The 25306-nt window shown below is 36.4% G+C and overlaps 1 protein-coding gene and 1 long non-coding RNA gene across 2 annotated transcripts in view; both read right to left on the bottom strand.

Annotated features, from left to right (window-relative positions):
* EIF3H (eukaryotic translation initiation factor 3 subunit H) overlaps positions 1-13127 on the bottom strand; it is a 68164-nt gene extending 55037 nt beyond the window's left edge. Inside the window, exons 1-2 of the mRNA XM_006753006.2 lie at positions 13122-13127; positions 12737-12893 (exon numbers count right to left, since the gene is read on the bottom strand). Coding sequence (XP_006753069.2) covers positions 12737-12893; positions 13122-13127 — 163 coding nt within the window. The remainder of the gene's footprint in view (positions 1-12736; positions 12894-13121) is intronic.
* Positions 13128-19429: 6302 nt separating this feature from the next.
* Positions 19430-24296, bottom strand: LOC107182056. Its single transcript, XR_001512775.1, has 3 exons — positions 23377-24296; positions 21977-23037; positions 19430-19661 (listed from the first exon to the last, which is right to left on the bottom strand). It is a non-coding gene; the product is annotated as an uncharacterized LOC107182056 (long non-coding RNA).
* Between the last annotated feature and the right edge of the window lie 1010 nt (positions 24297-25306).

Genomic DNA, 25306 nt, shown 5'->3' with positions numbered 1-25306 from the left:
TATATATATAATGTATTGACTATTCCAAACCACGTATGTACTTTCAAAATGGCCCAAGCGGCTCCCTGATTTAAAATCTTAAATATTTAATATTTCAGTAAATGTGCAGGAATCCCCCTGGTGGTTATCAACAGCTTACATTTTCTATACCCATCTGCTCTGCCACACATACCGTTATCACAGAACAAGTGCTTTTCACAGTGATTCAAGAGGGAAAGGGATGACAAACAGGAATTTAATTCTCCTAGAATATGTCAGCTATTAAAATTATTTGATACATGAAGCCAAACCCTCAAAATGTGTATATACCCTTGAACTCAATCTTTTGCCATTCTTCCATATCTCTCTCTAGTATTCACCTTTTCAATTCTTATTGCTACTATCCACATTTCATCCAAACCCTCATTATCTGCCTGTTTTTCCTGCCTCTAACCACAAAATATTGATTTTATACTATCACACCTCTGCTGGGGAACCTAGGATAACTCACAACTGCTTCAAGTTTTAAGCTTCTTTTCCATGCATCAAAGCCTTCCATAATCTGACCCTGTTATTATTTCAGACCATTCCCCTAAACTAACTCGTTGCTGCAATCAACGTATCTTCTCATTTCTCTATGCTTGTACCACATGCTTGTTCCTAAATCTATCCCTCTGCCTCTTACATGAGTTCATTTTGCCTAAATCAATGAGTTCACATACCTCTAAAACTTGAAGTGCTACTACCTTATTTTCAAAAAATAAGAATGTTACAAATTCTTGGTAAACAATCTTTCCAAGGTTCAAATCTTTTCCTATTTTTAATACTTTTTTTCTTTTTCTTATCAGGGAAAACAAAAAGCTGTTGTTTCACTGCCAAGGGCAAATCGTTATTTAAAAAAAGACCATCTTAAGTTAGCCCTTAATAAGATTTAAAAGTTACACTGGGACATGGAAACTTCTAGCCAAATTACAACAATTGTAAGAGTACTCAAAAATCAAAACTGAAAATTACTGAGTATGCGAATAAATCTACAAAGCATTTTACATGTATTATTCAAAATGGCACTTAATAATGATTATCATTATGCTAGCAGTAATTTAACATCTTAAATTATTAAATATTCCCTGTCCTTCCTTTACTAGTCAAAATGAAAATTCATTTTCCCAAGCTAAAACATTTGCTTAAATACATTACAAAGATACCATTAAATACCTGTAAAACACTACTTCTATAGTAAAGGAAATTAGTGGAAAGTCTGTTGATTTTGATGACTAAAAATTTCATTCATCTATTTTGGACTAACTAAAGTATAAAATTTCAAGTTCAAAGACAAAGCAGGATGATTTATCAAACAAATTAAATTCTGTGATTAGTGTAATTCATTCATTATGGGTGAAGTAGTTAAAAATCTTTCCATAAATTCTCAAAGATGTTCATCAAAACCACTTAATAGCAACTAAAGGGAAACCGATAGCAATACTATATTCTCAAAACAAGAAATATATATTTTAAGTGTATATATTAATACCAAACAATAATTATACCCAACATCCTTATAGTACTCCATTACCACATGATAAACAAAAGTGTGATTATGATCCAAGCAAAAACTAAAGAGAAGGTCAGAAGAACTTGATATTCAACTGCTATACTTTCAGTTTTTCATTTTATGTTTAACAGATTTTCTCATTCTATGATGACTTGCTTAGCTGTTAACTTGTACCTATGCAGAATTTTTGACTTGGCTAGAGCCTTTCTTTTCCTTTTTTTTTTTAAATCTCTTTGCAGTGAAAGAAACTATGATCTAAATCACAAAGATGACAAGAAAACTTAGCAATTTAAATAGACAAGCCTTGAAATAATATTGTGATCAAAGTATCAAGCAGCCTAATAAAACCCAGGTGGCTCAGGCTTATCATATATGGTACTCATTACCACAATTGCACTACTTAATCTACTTCCTGGTGTCAACAAAAACTCTCTGCTATTAATTCCCCCCAGTTATGGATCTGCTTAAGTTACTGAAGGTTGCTGATAAGACAACTCTTTGTCTAAAAAAATTTTTAAAGAGAGCAGGTTTCATTTTAAATGTTTTAGAACTGGAGCCATGCTTGGTAAAAACCACAGAAACCACAATGGCTTTGTATTATTAGTCATCTATATAAGGTTATGTTAATTTCTAAGGAGGTACCAGATGATTCATAGTTAACACAGTTTTATAGGGTTCACATGTTTACCTCAAGAAGGTAACCATATGCACACAAAAAAACACTATTTTACAAGTTATAAACCTCAGATTGAAATGAGATTTATCCAGTGACAAAGGAATACAGGTTAGATTCTGCCAGTCATGTCCTCCTATTCATACACAAATTCTCCATCATATGGTTCCCTGTTGGTTACAACTTTAAGATTTTTTTTAAAGTATTTAAATGTTTCTCAGAAAACTTGTTTTATATCATAATTTGTTTCCAAAACGATTCCATTCAGGCAAAGTAAAAATACTGTGATTAACAGATCTACCTCAACAATGGTGCCAAATACTGAAGCAATAAAAAGAATACAACAAAAAAATAGAGAAAAATAAAATAATGGGAGCTTAATCATTGTTACTGTCCCTGGATTCCCCAGTTGATCTCAACCATAGGCACCAAGATATCTGAAAAGGTGAACTGTGTACAACTTGCACACCTCCCAGTTACAGACAGCTAGTTGTACTGGTTACAAAGGAAAATCATTAACTGCTCAGTGTTTCATGAGTGGCACCCAGTGTTCACAGATTCCTTACAACTAACTGATCCATTTCCTTTCCATGCTCGCTTCTCATTTACTCTGCTTGCGCAGAGGGCAGTCACAGCAGATTGGAAGCACTGCACAACAAACCACGAACCATACTGTGTAAGGAAGGAAATTCACATGACCAGATTTATCAGTACTGTCTAAGTCATCTGCACAGCAATGGATTCTACAAACTCTTCCCGTGTCATCAATCAGACATTGATTTCTTAAATCAGATTAAACCATCTACTCAAACTGCTTATAACTGCATTCAGTGGCCTTTAATAAGAATACACTTTTCTCCTGAACTTACCCAGATCAATCTACATTTTCAATTAGTTTCTTTATTCCATGTAACAAAAAACCAGAAGCTGTGTTAACTTGCAGTATATAATTGGGTTTAGAGTATCTGAGCTGACTATTTATACTTAACTACCACTAATTTCTGTTGAACTGAAAACTAGAATTGCCCTTTATTTTTATTTAATATCTGGTGTATATACATTCAAACTTAGGAAACTCTCTTAAGTCCAGTCTTAAATTTAACAATCATTTAATCCCAACTGTGCTGATACTAAATGATAACACCAAAAAGTAACCTTTTAAGTAATATATCATACCTACAAGTCACAACTGCAGGCATCTGTATCACTCACTCAGTGATTCTGACAAAATACTGGGATTACTGACAACCCTTCTAAATTGTAGGGTTTCTAGTTCAGGATTTGCCACTAATTTTAGAGTTGGGCCTCTCTGGGCCTCAGTTTCCCACCTGCTAAAAGAGTTACAGAAGTTCCATCCTGGCCGAGTGGCTAAGTTGGTTGGAGCATCATCCCATACACCAAAAGGCTATCGGTTCGATCACAGTCGGAGCACATATCAGAGGCAGCCAATCAGTGTTTCTCACATTTCTCTCTCCCTCAAATCAATAAACATGTTCTCAGGTGAAGATAAAATAAAAAAGAATCACAGCCCAGCCAGCATGGCTCAGCGGCTGAGTGTCAACCTGTGAACCGGGAGATAACAGTTCAATTCCCAGTCAGGGCACATGCCTGGGATGTTGGCTCAATCCCCAGTGGAGGATGTGCAGGAGGCAGCCGATCAATGATTCTCTCATATCATTGTTGTTTCTATCTCTCTCTCCCTCTCCTTCCTCTCTGAAATCAATTAAAACACACACACACACACAAACCCACACACACACACACACACACACACTTAGTATAAAAAGAATCACGGAAGTTCCTATTACGGTTTACTCCGCAAAAGTAAAAACTGAGGCTGGAGAGGCCCATTGTTACAATCAGTGGTTAGCCAACTTTAAGAGAACTTTCGCCTGAACTCAGTCTAAATTTCCTTCCTATTATACCTTTCAGAAAGTTTGCAAGATCTGTGTATATATGAATGATTTTAGGAATTTTCTCAATGAGAGCTATAATGGTATATGTGTGCAGACATCATGTCCATATATACAGAACTGGCTACTATAATTTTTTACCAGATTGCCCATAGTTTGAGGAGACAATCTGTAAACACAAATCTGGATTGTGACAAAACATCAATCTCTCTGTTAGTTATGTCAAGTATCTTCTAAAGAGCAGGGAAGTAACCCAGGTAAGGCTTACAGTGATTTTTATAATTCATGTTATGTCTATACCATCCCATGCCCCATTTTATCACCAGAGAAAAGGCTAATATCCATCAAGGTATTACATTACCTCATTTCACACAACCTTTCACTCTCTTCTAGCACTGAATCCCTTTAATGTTTTGTTTTATCTGTGTAGTAATGGTGGGAGTGCTAAGGGGAAGAAAAGAAGAAATTGTAAAAGTAAGCAACGTCTGGACAGAGTCGCTCAGTTGATTGAGCATCACCCTGTGCACCGAAAGGTTGCCAGTTCCATTTAGGTAGGGGCACACATCTGGGTTGTAGGTTCAGTCCCCAGTCAGGGAAATGGGGACCATACAGAAGGCAACTGATCACTGTTTCTCCTCCTCCTCTCCCCTGCCCTCCCCTCCTTCCCCTCTTTTTTCCTCCCCTCTACTCCCCTCCCCTATCTTTAGGCATGTGTCTTCTCATCCCCGCCCCCCGCCCCTCCTTCCTCTCTTTAGGCATGTCCTCAAGTGAGGATTAAAAAAATAATAATAAATTTAAAATAAAATTAAGTAGAAATAATTCATATTACCTTAAGAATTTTGGTAATATACTTTAAAAACTGAGTACATTTACTTACAAATTCAATTACTGACAAAGAAACTTTAAACTTTTGGGAGTCACTGCCAAGTGAGCTAAAAAATAAAAACAAAATATTCCTAATATGAAAATGAAAACATGATGAATAATTTTTAGAAACAAAATTACTTTACAAAGAAATGGAATCACTTTGAATTGCAAACTTTGAAATGTATAGATTTGCATATATACATTGGTAAATCAAATCATTCTCCAACTACACAAAAATGTTTCACCTGAATAGCTGCATAATCTCCACTTTATACTAATAATCTGACTTCACTAACATAATGTGCTAACAAATCTTACTATGTTTCTATACAAATATACTGCTTAGAATAGCTAAGTTGTTTAAATAATGAACACTTCAAAAAACAGCCTTAGCAGAGACATAGGTATGCTATGACCAGTGGAAATGCCAGGCACGTAGTACCCACAGAAATATTGATTTAATGAATAGATAACAAAGGAATAAAGAAAAGAAAAGGTGAAAAGTGAGAGCAGATGAACCCAGAAGCTATAGTGGCTTGGGGACAACTGGTACTTTGGAACGGGGCTGCTGCGGCCACCGCTGCCTGCTGTGGTTAACAGCATGCCACAAGTCCAGAGCCCCACACAGGACTGTGCTGCCGGGCTCTTACAGCCCATTACTGGTTGGGGTTATAAACCTGTCCCCAAAAGATGTCTCTCTACAAGGTATCTCCTACCCAATTCTGTAAAATAGAAACAAGACAGGAACATTTCTGCAAAGACCACTGGAATAATACTATGATCCTCCCACCAATCAAGCAGGGAAGAAAGGGTTTCTTTATGTATAATAAAGTGTCCGAAGGTTAAATATTAGAGAAAACAAAGGGTGAACGTGAATGGGAGTGAGGGTAGGGTGGAGATACAGAGTTGCATTATAAACCTATGCCATTCTATTGTTACTTAAGTCAAAATAAATATTGCCTTTGTTTTCAAATATATCAGAAAGCATCTAAAACGTACTCAGAAAAATTAATGATTAAAAAAAACAGCAGCCCTAACCGGTTTGGCTCAGTGATAGAGCATCAGCCTGCTAACTCAAGGGTCCCAGGTTCGATTCCGGTCAAGGGCATGTACCTTGGTTGCAGGCACAAAATAAATAAATAAATACAAATTTAAAAAACAGCAAAAAGCCCTCATGGTGAAATAGAGAAAAAGGTATGAAAACACCTCTGAAATTAATAATAAGTAAACCATGAAGAGTAATTTCAAACAGGTGAAAGTTTCAAGAGATATGAAATTTTCACCTAGTGAGAAATATAAAACAAAGAGAATACTTCATTAACGTGACTAAAGTACCACTCTTAATATAAAGGGCACTTTGGGAAACTTAGTATTGACAAAGTAACATCATATTTCATTATAATTAACCTATCAATCTACAAAAGTTGCACATTAGTTGATGTATTTAATTGGGGAGTGAAGCTTGGTAGCACTTCTGGGTAAGGTAGAAAACAAGCTTAAATTGTGTTGGTTAGAACAATTTTTGAAGAAAAAAAAGAAACAGAAATAGCAAAGATCTTTGGTCACACACTGTAACTGTGGCTTTTTGACATTTTAATTAGTGCCAAACTGTTCATTTTTAATGGTTATTATCTTAAAGTTTAGAAGTAAATTCAATTATCTATACATAATGTTGTTGTTGTTCAAAACTAGGACAATTTTTATTTAATTAAAATTTAAACCCCTGGGAATAGTAATTTAAGTATTACATTTTTAGACTTGGGAAACTTAGGAATTTTAAATACTATTTAAGTACTATAGCCACCTGTAATTTTCAAATCTTAAAGTATTACTTTAAGTCTGCACAAAATGTGAACAGGTTTTACTTGGCTTCTTTCCAAACCATAGCACTTACGCTTTAGGGACCAAGGGAAGGTATAGTGTAAAGCGCTTTAATTTCTTTAAGCAGAAAATTCTTTACCTTGACCACATTTTCAGTAGTATATCCTTCCATGCACAAGAGTTTCTAAACTCATTTTAAAAAAAAAGAAAACCCTAGGTTTTAAAACATGAAGTAAATGCAAAAATAGTTTCCAAGCTTTCAAAATGAAGCTAGACTTTGTTCCTACTCTTATCTTAAGACACCCCAAAAAAGAACCAAAAAGCAAAAAAATACTGGAGTTGATGCTTCATACTTGGATTTTACTTCTTGTATTCTAATCACCTTAGTAAACCAAAAACTAATCATACAAAGTAAGTTTAAGGTTCTAAGTTAGTTTTAAATCAATCAAAATAAGTTAAGCAAGCAATAGTCTAAAGTTCATTGCCCTATGATAAATCATTAAATGTGAATGATTTAACATTGTCAAAATAGTATCATGAAAAACAACAGAGATCAGCTTCCAGAATTATAGCCTAATTCAGTGTACAGATTCTCTCCAGTTACTGGCCTACACAATGTTTCATTTTAAATGAAATACATGTATTTTATTAAGTATTTAAATTTTATTAAGTATATATACTAAATATTTAAATACAGCTAAGTGCAGCATGGGTCCCAAGTTTGTATAAACATGTTACTAAGTTCTTGTCATGAGTCCCTTCATAGATCAAGAGCCCAGACCTAGAAAACAACTTTTATACTGGATATAAAATCGGCAACAAATTTGAAAAATACTGTCAAAAAAGTTATCTCAACAGTAAGAATGACGAGTTGAATCTATATTACAGAGTTTATTCTTTATTTCTAGAGATAATTGTGTTATTTGAGGGACTAGAAATGGGAATAATTATACATATCTCACAAGACATAACTTCCTTAAAAAATACTTAAAAATACAATTGACATTCACCTACAAAATCACACTTTACTCCCTTCCTCCCCTTCGCCCCCCCAAGGCACTCCAAGAAGAATTAGTAGCTCATAGCTGGATATCCCCAGCATTTTTTGTTTCTTTCCTCACTCTAGACTTGTATCAATTCTGTTTCCCAATTCTTTATTTACATACTTACCTCTCCCAGTTAAAATCTTTCAAAGCAGTAACCAGAATTTCTTACCTTTGTATCTTTTTCACCACCTACTCATATGTAATTTGCTGGAAAAAGCTGAAATGAACTACTATTTTTTCTGAGATATTTGAACCATTTTATCATACCTCCAACTTAATGATTTGAAGTCACAAAGTAAACACGTTCCTACTTATCCAGTATGTTTCAAAACACTCCAAAACTAGCCAATTTATCCATTATTTCTACCAATAAAAGCTTTTTTATAAAAATGCAATAAAATAAACAGAATTTTTAAAATTTTCTATTTATTAATTTGAGAGAACCAAAGGAAGGGCGAGAGAGAGAGAGAGAGAGAGACAGACAGACATCGATTTGTTGTTCCACTTATTTATGCATTCATTGGTTGATTCTTATATGTGCCCTGACGGGGGATCACACCTGCAACCCTGGTGTATGGGGACAACACTCTAACCAACTGAGCAACCTGACAGGACCAAAAACAGGATTAAAAAAAAAAAAAAGATTCTGTCAAACAGATCACAATGCTCACTGATCCATACAGATAGAAGATAATACAAAATAATAAGTAAACATCATGTCTTTTCACAAAATGTACCCATCTGTCTAAAAAAATATGAAAAGCTTTCTCTATCCTGACTCAACACTTCGCTGAACTCAAAAGCAATACAAAGCCAAAATAGTAAGCATCAGCTATGTTTCAAGCAGTTTTGCACTGGGTGTGGATTGCAGGCAAACTAAGAAAGGTGAGTCTTCAGGAAGCAAGTAATTAAGCAGAGATTTTTTCCAACTTAAAATATAACTTACTTATATAGAAAGTATTGCAAATAATAACTACACAAACCTCTCGCTGAACCCTGTGATACAAAAAAAACAACACCTATGCTGTGAAAAATTACACTGAATACATTTTATTTTAATTACATTTTTGCCAACTCACATTTTAGCCTTTGAAAAATCTGTTTAAGACTCTTCACCATTGCTTTTCTTTTGGAAGCTTAATGATAAAATAATTATGTACAGCACTCAGCAGTATTTCTTACTCTAACACCAAATTTAAGTAAAAAAAAAAGAAAATAATTTTCAAGTACCTAAAAAGGAACAAAAAAAGCTGCTTTGTTCATTTTATATATTTTTGCATATATATATTACTTCATTGTGTGGAATTATTTTAGTAATTACAAATCTTGCACACGTTAGTACTATCTGAGTAAGACATCAATTAATTCCCCTAACTGCATTTTTTCATAGTAAAATACAGTCTCCATGCTTCATTTTGGAAGGAAACTTATTTAAAGTCAAGGATAAAGAAAGCAAAATAAAAAATTTGTCTGCTCCAAATATGAAAATTATGGATTTGGCTCTGATGCAGAATAAAGTAGGCTTCCTATATCACCTGCAATATTAAATTGATTTAGTCTGCTGAAAAACAAGACAGTGAGTTATTGGATCTGTGTTTAATTCAGTGCACTTTATAACATATTTAAGGAATTCAGTTGTATAAAACAGTATCTGAATCTTATCAGATGAAAATATTTTTCCCTTTTAGCAAGCCTCGGGTTGCATGTCTGAGAAAACAAATTAGTCTCTACTTCTCCTAAGCTTGATAATAGTGCCCCCTAATGGGAATTTTAATATGAGTTTTTCTCCTCATTTTTTTAAGCCTATATTTTCTAATGTGAGCAAGTTATCTTACTTGCAACTGAAAAAGTTAATTCTGTTATATAAAAGTGTATCCAAGATTTAAACCACTCAAAGGAGAGTTTATCACATTTTCAACAACAAAATGTGAATTCATGGCAGAAACAAAAAGAGAAAAGCTTCATGCCCCAAGTTTCCTTGATTTTGATCTATTGAACATAATCTAAGGTAGCACTCTCCAAAATGTTAATAATCTTATAAAGAAATTATCCTTCAGCTATGTTTCCAGTACTCAGTAAGAACAATACGTACTAAATCAATGAAAGGTATTACGACGTCAGAAAAAAAAATCTGATCAGAAGTGAAATTATTCAGTGTCATACAGATCCTAGTAAGTAAAGAGCTTTGATTCCCACCCAAGTTTATAGGCCTCACACCATTTACTTTCCACAATATCTGATCACAAGTCTGCAACCATGAATTCATTGCCTTTCTTCCCTATTATATATATATATAGACAGTTCCCCTAAGCAGCGGCAATTCAATATATGGGGGTTTTCTTAAAGGCAAAAAGGATTTAAATTAAAGCAAACACTACCTATTCTTATACTTTCCAGATGTACCAGTGAAACAAACAGCCAGTAATAGCAACATTTTAATTACAGTGCCCACAATACATTCTGAACTCAGTCAATGTTAAGGGAAACATGTAGAAGAAATAAACAACAAACAAAAGGTCATCAATTTGTGATGAAAAGAGAGAACTACCACTTTATTCTTCAATCTAATGAGGGAAAAGAAGAAAAAACTATATATAAAAAAGGGGCTGGTCAATATTTCTTAAAGGGTCAGACATTTAAAAATTCAGGCTTCATGCCCACATGGTCTCTGTCTCAAGTACTCAACTACCCCACTGTAACAGGCACGCAGCCACAGAAAATTCAGAAATGAGTGGACATGACAGTGTTCCAATAAAATGTTACATGTAAAAGTAGGTCCAAGAATTCTAATTTGCCAACCCCTAATTTAAAACATCTCACTGTTGGATCATAGATTTAAAATGTATACTTTATCTGAGGCACAAAAACAAAATTTTTAATTTAAAAAAAGAAGAAGGTAAGCAACTCAAAATACATAATCACTAAAATTATGAAATAGTTGGTGAGTATTTTACTTTCAATAAGGGAGAAGACAGAAGAAAAGATCCTTCCCTGAAGCTGGTGGGCCAGTTGGTGCTGGCAAAGCCTTGAGAAGGTTGCCCCTTCTCTGGGCCTCAGTTTCCTCACCTATAAAATGAAGCCAAGGCACGTGCTTCCTACACAGGGAGCTAGAAATCAATGAGAAAATAAACACTGCCCTAGCCAGCATCGCTCAGTTGGTTGAGCGTTGTGCACAGAAAGGTCTCAGGTTTGATTCCCAGTCAGGGCACATACCCAGGTTATCAATCAATATTTCTCCCTCACATCAATGTTTCTCCCTCTCCCTCTCCCTCCCTCTCTCTAAAAAGAATAATAAAGAACATGTTTTTTTAAAATAAATAAATAAATAAAAATAAACATCAAGTGCTAGCCCAGTGCTTGCTCAACAAAAAAATCATTCCCTGAAGATAATAGTTTGAGTTGGCACAAAATAAAGGAAAAGCAGTAAGCAAAACAATGGGTTTTTAGCATAACTTAAAATAACATGTAAAAGTATTCTATTCCGGGATATACCCATACAATGGGAAAATTTGGGGGGGGGGGATATGGAGGTCTCACACTTATTGATTTCAAAACATATTACAAAGCAACAGCAACCAAATCACTATAATCCTATATAATAAAAGAGTAATATACAAATCGACCGAATGGCGGAACAACCGGTCACTATGATGTGCACTGACCACCAGGGGACAGATGCTCAACGCAGAGTGGTCAGTGCACTCCGTGGGAGCGCCGCTCAGCCAGAAGCTGGGCTCATGGCTGGCAAGCCCAGCAGCAGTGGCGGGAACCTCTCCTGCCTCTGAGACAGCACTAAGGAGCAGAGAGCCAGGCTCACAGCTGGCGAGTGCAGCGGCGGTGGCCTCTCCCACCTCTGCTGCAGGTGGGCAGTAAGAAGCGAGGGGTCCCAGACTGTGAGAGGGATTATCTTTAATACCACCTAAGCCAGCAGGCAGACATCCCCCGAGAGGTCCCAGACTGCTGCAAGAGGGCGCAGGCCGGGCTGAGGGACCCCACCCCCCACCCCAGTGCATGAATCTCATGCACTGGGCCTCTAGTACTAGCATAAGTGTCCTAGAAAAAAATAAAGGGAAGATGCATCATAACATTGGTCTTGCAATGATTTCTTAAATAGTATACCAAATGCAAAAATAGATAAGTTGAATTACATAAAACTAAGAAGCTTCTATGCAGCAAAGGAAAAAACAGAATGAAAAAACAATCTATGAAATGGGAGAAAATATTTGCAAACCATATATATGATAAGGCATTAATATTTTGCAACAGAAAAAGAACTCATTCAACTCAAGAACAAAAAAAAACTCCTATAAAATGAGCAAAGAACTTGAATAAACATTTCTCCAAAGAAGTCATGCAGATAACCAAGAAACATAAGATATTCAACATCACTGTCAGGGAGGTTATTTTCCACTAGATTTTTTAAAAATCTTTAGATTATCGCCCTTGGCCTTTGGTGAGTTTTTAACTATTAGCCTTTGCCAACAAAGCAATTATACCTGTAGCACAAAACTCAAATGCTCGAAAAGAATCTTTCTGAAACAGAGAGCTCAGCTCATCTCTTCATAAACATTGTCAAAATACCAAAGAAAAAAATGGATGGACATATAATGATGATCCCTGTGCTTCACAATGTAAAGCTCCTATCCAAACTACTAAAATAAGAACCACAAATTCCAAGTAAGTAAAGGCCAAACAAATAAAGTTTTTTATATGCATCCTCATTTCAGAGAATTTATATAATTTTTTTAAAAAACCTCAGAAATCAAGTGAACTAGACCACCCAGATAGATTATTAATTGTATTAATAATCAAATGTTATAGTGGGAATTATATTAATAACCATCTGTGTGTACTGCAAAGACACATTTGAGATGAGTATGCTTACCTTCATCAAAGTCAGCATCATCTTCTGTGTGCTGGGGGAAAGGGAAGCAGTTGGTGATTTCAAGCCGATCTTCTACAACCAGGCCCAAGAGCACTCCTTGAACCACCTCAGTGCCTTGTCCTTCTTCTTGATAATGTTTGATTATCTTTAATACCACCTAAAAGAAAACACAGAAACGAGCTTAAATACCATTCTTATAGTTACATTTCCTTTATTTCAAAGAAAAAAAAATCATACTAGTGGGTTTCAAAATCCACAAAATTATATAATAGGACTAACCAAATTTCTTTCAAATCATTTCCTTAACCCTCACACAAACAATAAAGTGCACAGAATCTAACTGTACATCTGAAACTCCTCGAGTTTGAAGACATGTCAAAAATACCCTCATGCAGCACTCAAGCCTTTCAGGTGAAGGCTCCCTGAGGATCTGGCATCCAGTTCTTTCAGTCTAAGCAAACAATATCACCTCGACCTGAGGTTATTCCAGAGGAAGTGATCCCATTAACTTCCTGACAGAACCATCAATAAGACAGAAATAAAGACTTCAATTATCTGAATGTCTGAAAGCAGAACTGTTCCTCTTACAAGTTCTCAGCATCTCAAGATGGTTCCTGAACAGAGCATCTCACTAGTCAGAGGAAGCACCAACAGGAACATAAAACAAAGAGGGATCTGACTGGCAACAGAGGACACAAAGCAAAACCCAACACGACGGCACTACCTAACTTTCCTCAACCAGAAAGATACACCAAATAACCTCTAAGGATAAAATAAACAATTCTTATATTTCCTGTAATATTTCCATAAAGATGAGGTAACCACTATTCCATTGGACAATTAAAAGTTCACAGTAACAGTAACCATCTATATCTACAAAAGCCTGACCGTCCAACCGGTAGCTATGACATGCAATGACCAGCAGGGGGCAGCACTCTGACCCATAGTTATGAAACGCACTGACCACCAGAGGGTAGACGCTCAGTGCAGGAGCTGCCCAGCTGTGGTGACTTGGCAGCTGAGGTTCTCGAATGACACACCCGGAACCAGAGAGGAAGGAGCCTGATTCTGGGGTGCGTCACCCGAGAACCACCCTCTTGCAATCGGAGACCCTCTGGGGGATGTCAGAGAGCTGGTTTTGGCCCGATCCTCACAGGCCATACCGAAGGACCCCACCGGTGTACAAATATATGTATATATATATATGAGGGGCTTAATATATGTAAAGCACTTTGAATAGTACTCTCCCCCTCCTCCCTCCCCTTCACTCTCTCTAAAATAAGTAAGTAAATAAATAAATAATCAATCAGTGGAAAAATACCCTTGTGTGAGTACAAATTTAAAAACAAACAAAAGGTCTTCTATTTAAAAACTGCCTCAATTTAACAAAAATGAATTTTAAAGGGATTGAAGGAGGGGCAATGTAAACAAACAGCACAGCAACTTGATATGCCTGCCCATAGTCAATGCAACTTTTATCAGCATCAACAGAAGTACAGTGCTCCAAGAGAAATTATCTCATTTTGCAGCACAGCTGACCTGTTATATTCAGTTCTCTACGATGACCAAAAAGTCAGCACCCAAATGAGAAATGGGAAAAGCACAGTGGTTTAACTACCTGGCAAAATCAATGAGTGTGAATAAGTACACACAGAAAGGGGTAATTATAAGACAGAACGCTTAAAACCCTGTGAGGAGGACAAGTTCAATGAATTAAAATTTCTCTCGAGTAGGGACAATCACAATGAGCACTTTCCAAATACTGAGGCACCAGAGGATGTGTCTTAGAACAGCGGTTGCCAACCGGTGGTCCGCGAGGTCCGAAAAGTTGGGGACCACTGTTTTAGAAGGCAAGCTTAGGACAGATAATCCTTTCAGGAAAGAAGTTTTCCACTTTAAGGATGAATTCTCTCTAGCATTTGTGGCTGTCCAAAATAAAAAGCCTTCAGGAAAGGCATGATGAGCACTAAAATAATTTCCAACTAGAGTATACACCGAGTGGCCAGATTATTATGACCACCTGATGTTTGTAGGCAAATTAGCTATAATTTCGCACTGAAGTTGCTAGAGGGCCAGAGTCCAGAGGTCCTCAAACTACAGCCCGTGGGCCATATGCAAATACAAATATTGTATTTTAAAAAGTTTGAGGACCCCTGGGCCAGACCATTATAAATAGGGAAGCAGGTTGTTTACCAGCCTTTGAGGCTGTTAAATCGCGTTGTTTATCCCTATCTTCAGAAAAAAAATCACTTCTACTGTCCTGGTAAACAACCTGCTTCCCTATTTATAATGGTCTTGCCCTCTAGCAACTTCAGTGCGAAATTATAGCTAATTTGCCTACAAACTTCAGGTGGTCATAATAATCTGGCCATTCAGTGTATATGATCTTGCCATTTTAATATAATCTGATGAAATAAAGCATTCTGAGGGGAAAAATACCATTTTTATCAAAACTAAGCTGACATTCTTCAATCCGACATTTTATGGCCTCCCTATTTCACATACACTAAAAATCTCAATTCTTTTGTTCAAAAATAATGTAGTGGAATTATATTACAAACTTGAGAGATGTTCAAAAGAAATCCCTGATCAAAAGTAACTAATTGACATACAGGAAGGGCTTTTAATATTCTATGTAAATAACCAGAAATTTACTGTATACATAAAAACGTTCCATAGATTATGGCTACTTAAAAGTGACTGAATCAATGTTCTGCTCATGAAGAGATGCTTTACTCACCTGTGCCTACCACAGGTACTGGCACATGAAAGATACTCAAAATACATTTGCTGAAGGAGTGAATGGTAAACATTTATCGATCATTTATGTTATGTCAAGCAGTCCTCTATCTTGCATGCAATGACTCAAATAATTCTTATAACCACTCTATGAAGTCAGTAATATTATTTTCCCATTTATTTGATAAATAAGGAAACAGGTAATCGTACAGGTTAAATCAGAAAGGTGATCTCACTTCTGACTCCCAAAGTACTTTTAGTTAGAGTAGCTCACAATAAATCAGTAACTTTAAGTGTCCCATAAGTGTTTATAATAAGAAGGCTGAAACTGATAGAATGCAGTGGCAACAGGTCTGGAAGAAATCTCTGTGACTAGGTGGCAGAAGCAGTACTTTGTGCATGGAGTAGTTCAGTGTGGAGTTACAGGGTGAGGGAGTAAGACAAGACTATAGGGCAGTGATGGCGAACCTTTTGAGCTCGGCGTGTCAGCATTTTGAAAAACCCTAACTTAACTTTGGTGCCGTGTCACAAATAGAAATTTTTTGATATTTGCAACCATAGTAAAAAAAATGACTTATATTTTTGATATTTATTTTATATGTTTAAATGCCATTTAACAAAGAAAGATCAACTAAAAAAATTAGTTTGCGTGTCATATTTTCGCCATCACGGCTATAGGGAATGGTGCTAGAGGTCAAGTTTGTCCTGCCCTAATCACTAGAAGTTAAGTAGCATCAGCAGTAAACCTCCATTAGTTGCAAGAATGCAATGCAGCTTTTAATAATCACCAGCACTATTCTCACAAGCCACACGTTCTGTCACAGAAGTTCCCTTTCTGTCCTGCTCCGTGTCTTTTTTCTCCCTCCAACCAATCACATGCTTCTATCCATAAAACAGTGCTAATGCTTTTAATTAATCTTGTTTATTGATTCCATACTGCTTTTGTTCTTACTTAAAAATAGATATATGGAAAGCTTAATAGTTATCCAAAACAAAAACATGCTCCTATATTAGATTTGGTTTATAAAGTGTCACAAATGACCCCACATACTCCGGAGCTTTATAACAGCACTTGTTCTCAGCTTATCAAAATGACCTGAGGAGCCTTAAATGAAGAGGAGCAGTACAGTCATCAGTATTTAAAAAACAAAACAAACAAAAAGAAACTGATGCTGACCCCAACCTCTGAAACTCAGAGTTAATTGACCTGAGCTGAGACTCCTATATTGTTTTCTTTTTCTTTTTGTTGTTGTTGTTGTTGTTTGGGGGAGGGGGGGTGTTTCTTCCTATTTTTGGTTTTCGATTCTGCAGGTTATTCTAAAATTCTAGTTCATTCTAACTTTTTTAAAATATATTTTTATTAATTTCATAGAGGAAGCGAGAGGAAGAGATAGAAACATCAATGATGAGAATCATTGATCGGCTGCCTCCTGCACACCCCTTACAGGGCATGTGCCCTGACCAGGAATCGAACCATGACCTCCTGGTTCCTTCCTCCAGGAACCATGACCTCCTGATGCTCAACCACTGAGCCATGCTGGCTGGGCTTCATTCTAACTTTTAATGAGAGTATGAACCAGCCTTCCTTTTCTGTTTTAACTCCTCAGGTGATTACAATGCACATACTGGTTGAAACACAACTTTCCTTTCCTGTTTTAAGACTCCCTGTGTTGCTGAAAAGTGAGTACACTGAGAATTGCAGGCATAAAAGTGAACATTTTATTTACTAGTATAAAAGCATAAATATCACCCCCTCATGAGCGGTACTCAAGCCCTTGCAAGAATCTCCACAGTATAGAAATGAGAGGAAAAGTGCTGCTGCAACCCATCTGAGAAGCATTCAAGTGTCCCATAACAAAGACTTTTAGGCTTCATGGCTTGACCCATATTTAAGACTGCTTACGTATTAATGCTGACCAGGTTCCTTTATCCTATAAAACTGTGGGTAAATAAGGATTTTTCTATAAATTATGCTTAAAGGAATGGAAACTGAGCAGCAGAACCTTAAATTACCAACTTCTTCTACACCTCCCAAACTGTCATAGTATGGCTCTAAATGCTTATTAACCTACCTGATTTGCCCCAAAGAGTATTGTTCTATGAATAGGTCAGCTGTCTCTAGAACTATCTCCAGCTTTGAGGTTTACACATTCTTAGGCTGGGCGGATCTTAGCAAGGAATCCCAACTTGCAAGATAGTAAACAGATGTCCTGTCTGCTGAAATTACTCAAGAAGAACCAATTTTTTTCTATTATTATTATTCAGTGCAGACAATTTGAAAGAGCAAAGCAGACTATTTTGTAATTTCTAAGGAACACATTATTTTTTTAAGTGTGGGCTTTTTTCAAAAAGGCTACATACAAGCAACACAGCCACTTCTAAGACAGAAAGTATTCTTGATATTATAAGATAAATAAAAATAACCTAAAATATCCAAATTAATTATACCAGAAGTCAATAAACCTAAAATCTGAGTTAATAAGCATGAGGAATAAAATCTTCCATCCGCTCTAAAAAGGAACATTTATCAGAATCACTAAGACCTTTCTACCAAAATCTTATCAAAAACTTTCATGTACCAAGGAACAATTTAAATCTGGCCAAAATAAAAATTATGCTGTCTGATAAATTAGAATAATTTTCTATCAAACATGATGTCTACAAAAACTAGTTACTACAGAAATATTTGAAAGCCCCACCCAGAATCACCAGAATTCTGCAATTTTCAAATTCTTTTGTTCACTCTTTAATACATTCCTCTAGATATTTACTTGCTGAGTAACTTTGAAGGCTAGTTACTTCTGCCAGGCCCTGGGAAAATGAAACTGAAACACATAAGGCCTTTGCTATCACAAGGCTCATATTTTAGAACAGCTGACTTTAAATTCTAATCTCCTGTTTTTATGGTTACTCTTCAACTATTCAAATTTGCTACTGCACCCATATATACAAATTACCAGAAAATATGTATATGTACACACTATCAGGGGAGCATAGATTGGTTTTTAACAAGCAGAGAGATTTGTTTAAGAGAAACCTAACATAAGCCAATTATAAATCAGCAAACTATGAACTCAAACTTTGTGCAAACTAATGATAATAAATCTTCACCAGGAAAGCAGTGGGTTTCCCACCATCCTTGTAATACACATAAAAAGGATGTTGAAAACCAGTAAAATTATTAGGGACAAAGTAATTTTATATTGTATAATACCATCTATCATTTTAGCCTACCTTTATAAAGCTGAGTTCATTGAGAATGCTCAGAGATTGCAACCTGTATGGTGTACCTAGCAAATGCTGACTCTACTTGTTATCTTTTTAAAAAACTCACAGATGAAGAAATGCTGAAACTATTAAAACATTTTACCACTAAAACTAATAAAAAAAGAAAATCAAGTATTTTGTGATCACAACCGTATTTTAGATATGATCCTATTAAATATTGTTAGACGCTGGTTAGAGGGAGATGCTATGAGCTAAAACAGGTATGAAAATCCTACAGAGATAAGTCAGTCAGTAACTACCTATAGCATTATTGCAAGGATTAAAACGACATCCAAAGTACACAGTGCATATTAAATTCTCAGCAAAAAATTACAACTACTATTATTAGACTAAATATTCCATCTAACCTCCTCCACTCATCCAACCATCTATCCAACAAATATTTAGTGAGTCACTAGAATATGCAAGATATGGCACTGAGACTTGTCTCCCCACAACGTACAGTCTATTCCTCAAACGATGTAACTTAGTAAATGCTTATTAAAAATCAACCACCTGACACCACCTTATATTTTTGTTAAAATTTATTAGTCATATCAACCTACAGGGATTTAGGACATTTTAAAAATCTGTATTCAAGTCAAAAGTGAGATTAAACTGATTTATTCAAAATATTTGTGTGTACATGTGTTTGTATGTATGTATATATATTTTAAATATATGTTTCCTTATAAACATCATTATCCTTGCTAAAAATAAAGACTAAATCCACTCCGAAGATTCTTAAAAGTCTGAAATAAAATGACAAACCCCAAACTACACCAGTTGCTGACCAGTTGAAGAGGTCAGGGCAGGATGCATGATTCCTAGCAGGCTTTATTCCAGTTTCATAGATTCTGGGAGGTAAGGTCCACAGCCTGAATTTCTCACATCAGTCACCATCAAAGAACAGCTATTACTGTAAAAGAATTTTAGTCTCAAAGAAACTGTAATGTCACAGAATCTCCCCTTAGCATGTTCTGTAAAATCAATATCTAGACTTTCATTTAATTCTGGCATCTTTCAAAGACTCATCTGTGAACTTGGCAGTTTTCTTATTTGGTTAAGCCTAGATCATTTCTTCTAACACTGAACAAAGAAGGTAGTTATTGCCAAAATGTAAATTCAAAAAGCAGAAAGCAGCATTAGCCTTAAATTTAACACATTTTATGACTCGAGTGGGATTGGGGTTCTATTTCATAACTGGCTAAGTCAAATAATAAACAGAATTTAAATCATTGCTGTTAAGTTTTGATGTAAAAGAATTTTAAGGAACTTCAATGGGGGAAAAAGATATTTTGCTCTGACACATATGGGATTAGTTACAATGCTCCAAATCACTTAATCAATATCACTTCTTCAATATTTCAGTTGAGAGAGCATATTTCATTATTATTCTCTTGGATCTAATGCTCACTGATAGTCCACAGTTTTAAAGTTACATCCACTAATAATTGCTGGGAAAAGGGGGAGAAAGGCAATGTAGCCTCAAGAAATTCAACAAAATAGCACAGCTCTCATCATAAAAATCAGTCATGACAAACTACAATGATGTAATCAAACATACAAATGTATAATCGCAATTAAAACAATTAAATGTTAATTGATAATGATGTTTAATTCATAACATTAAGTTTTTACTTTACCAACTCAACATAAACAACCTGCAAATTTTCCCACACGTAGCTGGAAAGTAGTTTTCTAAAGTAAAAAGAGTGCTAAACAGGCTTAGCTGGAACAAAATTTCTTTCCTCCATCAAACAGAACAAAAAAATGTCAAAACTATTATTAACTAGCTGTCTTCTTCCTAACACATCTAGCTCGTTAAATTCAGAAGCATGGATATCTGAATTGGAGGGCGGGCACACCAAGAACTACAGCAGCCCCAGGTGGAAGATGCAGGGCAGCTCCCCCATCCTGACAGAGCAGGCACCTATGAAGACCGCTGAAAGTGGTGCGTGTGTCCCACACCTGCCGCAGGCTCCACTCAGCATGGTCTGGCAGTCCCCAACCGCCCCTCACCGCCCTCTGACAGCCCCTGCCACTCTAGCAGACCCTATCAAGAACAGCCAGGTGATCCAGGCCCACTCTTCCTATATTATTTCTATTTTCTCACTTAACATACACATGCACCCACGCACACACAACCAAACACACAGTACTCTAGAAACGGGAGTAAACTCAGACACACAACAACTAGAAACATGCTTCCATTGGAACTCCTTTTAGTAGGAGACCAAAAAATTTGGTCGGAAATCTGAAATCTTTGTAAAATCAACAGTTTATATATGTAAGCGCTTTTTTTTAACCATAACTTAAAATTTACCATCTCAAGAATTTTTGTGTACAGTTCAGTAGTATTAAGTATATTCACACTGTTGTGCAACAGATCTCTAGAACTTTAATCCTGAAAAATTGAAAGTATATACCCATCAATACTCCCCGTTTCCCCCTCTCCCATTCCCTGGCAACTACCCTTCAACTTTCTATCTCTATGTTCATGTAAGTGATCATATAGTTACAATATTTTCTCTTGTGATAAGAACTTTTAAGCTCTCTCTCAACTTTCAAATATACAATATTAACGATAGTATACTAGATGCCCAAGACTTATTTTATAACTGAAAGTTTGTAGTTTTGACTCCCTTCAGTCATTTGGCCCACTCCCAACCTCACACACACCAAAAAGCATGGACCTCTGCATAATTAAAAGGCCTTTCAGTGACTTGGGTTGGTTTTTATTTGTTTCTTTAACAGGAAGCAGTGCTTCCTAAAACAGGTCCAGAAGGAAACATTAAAGAGTAATGTGACTGCCTCTGGGAAGACGGTGGTTGAAGACAGAAATGAAAGTTTTCACTACGTACTCTTTTTTGTCTTTTGATTTGTGTACCATGTGTATCTAGTGTAATGGCTGTTTCATTAAATAGGTTTAATAGCCGAGGCCGGTTTGGCTCAGTGGATAGAGCGTCGGCCTGCGGACTGAGGGGTCCCGGGTTCGATTCCGGTCAAGGGCATGTGCCTGGGTTGCGGGCACATCTCCAGTGGGGGATGTGCTGGAGGCAGCTGGTCGATGTTTCTCTCTCATCGATGTTTCTGACTCTCTATCTCTCTCCCTTCCTCTCTGTAAAAAATCAATAAAATATATTTTAAAAAAAATAGGTTTAATAAATTAAAAGGGCTTTAGTTTTTCAGTATAAGAAGTACGCCACAGTAATCGCAGAAGTGATTACTCACCTTCTTTCTCCTGAAGAGGATGCTGGGCTTGAGACAGGCCACCCCAAAATGTCCCCTAATGGCATATTGATTACTTTGAATTAAGGTTACTTGACAAGCAGCCAGTGACAGAAGAGCACCTTGACCCTCCACTGTCTCCTTAAGTGCAGGAAATAAATCTCCCCTGTGAAAGGTGTCCTCCCTGCTCCAGGAGGGCTGAGAGACACCCTTATCACTACAGCTAAGAGATCCAGAGCCAAAGAGCTTCTATAAACACTTTATTAATTTACTACCCAAGTCCAAACTTTGTTCAGGCTCCTCACTAATACCCAAACCTTGCTTAGATTCCTTTCTCAGGAGCACTAACTTTCTGTCCTGTGAATTCTTCACAAATTGTTTGTCTAAAAAATATTAAAAGGTGCTGGTTCAATCACTTCTTTGAGCTTCATTTTATGATCTGAGCATCATATTGTGATTTCTCCCATGCACATGTATTAAATCAGTTTTTCTATGTAGCTTGTCCTGTTTTATTTTTAGCTTTATTATTAGTCCAGAACTAATTAGTCTAGAAAAAAACTAAAGCAGAGTAGAGGGGGAAATTCTCCCCCTTGCCAATGAGGTCGTTCGAAACAAAACTGAAGTTCAGGCACATCTGCACAAAATTTAAAACAGGGGTTTTCTTATAGCCAAAGGAAAAAAATCTTGGTTTTAATTGTTTCAAAGACTACCCTTAAACCAAACTTGAAAACGGTACCTACAGCCATCTCTTGGCAACTAAAAGCAAAAGGTAAAGAGGATCTTAAAAGTCAAGCTATAAAGTTTGATTTTGTGTAGAGAGAATTTCCAACAGGTTTTTGCATTCTAGGACTACAATTGTCCTTTTAATATGAATATGATTATTTATTCAGCAGCACTGTGTGTGATGGTCAAGGACAAAAGGGAATCTGTAAGGCCAGTCAGTCACATGAGGCCTTTCAGGAAAGAGACCAAGGCTCGGCAGCAGCCACTGAGCAGGTCTGACTCCTCTCGTCCTCGGCCTCACTCCACTTCTTTTGCAATCACGTCTGACAAACCTGATTTGGCTGAGATTGAGAAATTTGGTAAGTCAAAATTGAAGACAGCCGAAACTGGTTTGGCTCAGTGGATGGAGCGTCGGCCTGCGGACTGAAGGGTCCCAGGTTCGATTCCGGTCAGGGGCATGTGCCTGGGTTCTGAGCACATCCCCAGTGGGGGATGTGCAGGAGGCGGCTGGTCGATGTTTCACTCTCATCGATGTTTCTAACTCTCTCCCTTCCTCTCTGTAAAAAAAATCAATAAAATATATTAAAAAAAAATTGAAGACAGAAATCAAGAGAAAAAAACCACTGCCTTCAAAAGAAATGACTGAACAGGAGAAACAAGCAAGAAAATCATACACGCACCATCAGTATGCACTATACATTCCACAAGTATTGCATTCTTCTTTTAACTGCTTAACTTTGTAAAATGCAAAGAGGTTCCATCAAGTTTAAGTGACTGAGCTGCCCCTTTTCCCATCAGAGAACTACTGACCAAGGAGCAGGCACCTGCCTCTCCATCTGCCTGTCTGGCTGGCAGGGAAGGAACAGCACTCATGTGTTGGTGAAGGAAGAAACTCGGTGGGACAACAGTGAATTCCAGAGTAAAAATCAAGCTGGTCCAAGATGTCCTGCAGGCTGTAGAATGCAGAGTAACCAGAGTGCCATTTTCTTTTGGTTAAAATCCTTTTAATTATTGGTATGCACAATTTTTTAATATGCAAATAAAAACTTTTTGAAACAAGAAAGGAGAGCAAGAAATGAAGAGTACAGACAATACAGTTATAAGATTAAAATATAAGTGACCTCAAGAGAATCCAAGGAAAACTAAGGAAAAATCAAAGATAATACCAGAAGTCTGGGTAACTTGGTATTACCACTAACAGACAAGAAATATTTACTGAATTGAATCACTGTAACAAGCATACTAACAAGCATGGTTAATTTTTAAATAAAGACAAAGATTTTTGAAAATCACAACTTTCAGTGCCAAGAAATAGCACAGCACTCCAATACTCGGGGGGGTGGGGGTGTAAACTGAACCATATATACAACTATTCTGGAGAACAATTTGGCAGCACACGGAAGAAAATGCATAACCTTTAACCTGCTAACTTCAATCCTAGGCATTTACTAAAGCACAGGAAAAACACTGCTGTTTTAGTAAAGCCCAAAATCTTAATGGTACTAACCAACCTCCTGTTGTAAGCTTATAATCTAGCTAATTGTTGTTGTTTGTGATTTTTCCAAACTTTGCTTACAAATAATGGTTTGTGGTTTTGTTTGTTTTTAATATATTTTTGTTGATTTCAGAGAGGAAGGGAAAGGGAGAGAAACATCAATGATGAGTAAGAATCATTGACCGGCTGCCTCCTGCATGCCCCCTCCTGGGGATCAAGCCCACAACCTGGGCATTGTGCCCTTGATCGAAACAGAACCCCAAACCCTTCAGTCCACGGGGCCAAAGCTCTATCCACTGAGCCAAACCAGGTAGGGCTGTCTTTGTTTTATACCCTTGACATTTAGGTACTACTTGGGGGGGAATATAAATCTTAAAATTGTATGCCAAGATACAGCTGATATTTAGACTCAAAGAGTAAAAAAGTTTTGTATTTTGACTAAATTAATACTGAGTTACCATTATTTTGCTGAATCAATTTTTTTTTCTTGTATGCTTGGGCTTGGTACAAACATAAAAAAAAATACAGAACACTATTCTGGCACAAAGTAGTATCCATTTCAGTCCTTTCAGGTTTAATGAAACAATACAGTTTGCCATCACATAGATGGAAATGTAAATTATACTATACTTTGCTATTAAATCTTAATCTTTACAGGATATAACCATTTTATAGAATGATCTACAAATAGCTTATGAGAAAAACTATAGCTTTCAGTATATTTTGCCTTGGAGTATATTTTTTCATAAAGTGCCAAATGAAATAATATCCAAGTACCATACTTTCAATATTTTACAAAAACAAACTTATAAACTAATTTACAAGAGAAAAGCAAATGCATCTAAATTTTCATGTAAGTGCTGAAATCGGAAGCTCTCATCAGAGAAACCAAGGTGGAGTTGGTAAATTAAAAGTGAGAATATTTGACCACAAAAATAAGAACTGGCAAAAACTCTCTTCAAAGCCCAATGCTCTGTAGAGGCTTTTCTCCCCAATACTGGGGCTAGAACTGAGCTAAAAATCCAGAAAAAGCTGCCAAGGTGTAAAACACCTCAAGTTGCTCAGCCAAACTCATGAAAGCCTGGGTATAAAGCAGAAGATCAGAATTTATAATT

This window comes from Myotis davidii, unplaced genomic scaffold (assembly GCF_000327345.1).
Source record: "Myotis davidii unplaced genomic scaffold, ASM32734v1 scaffold1991, whole genome shotgun sequence".
Classification (NCBI taxonomy): Eukaryota; Metazoa; Chordata; class Mammalia; order Chiroptera; family Vespertilionidae; genus Myotis; species Myotis davidii.
This window is presented reverse-complemented; position numbering and strand designations above follow the sequence as displayed.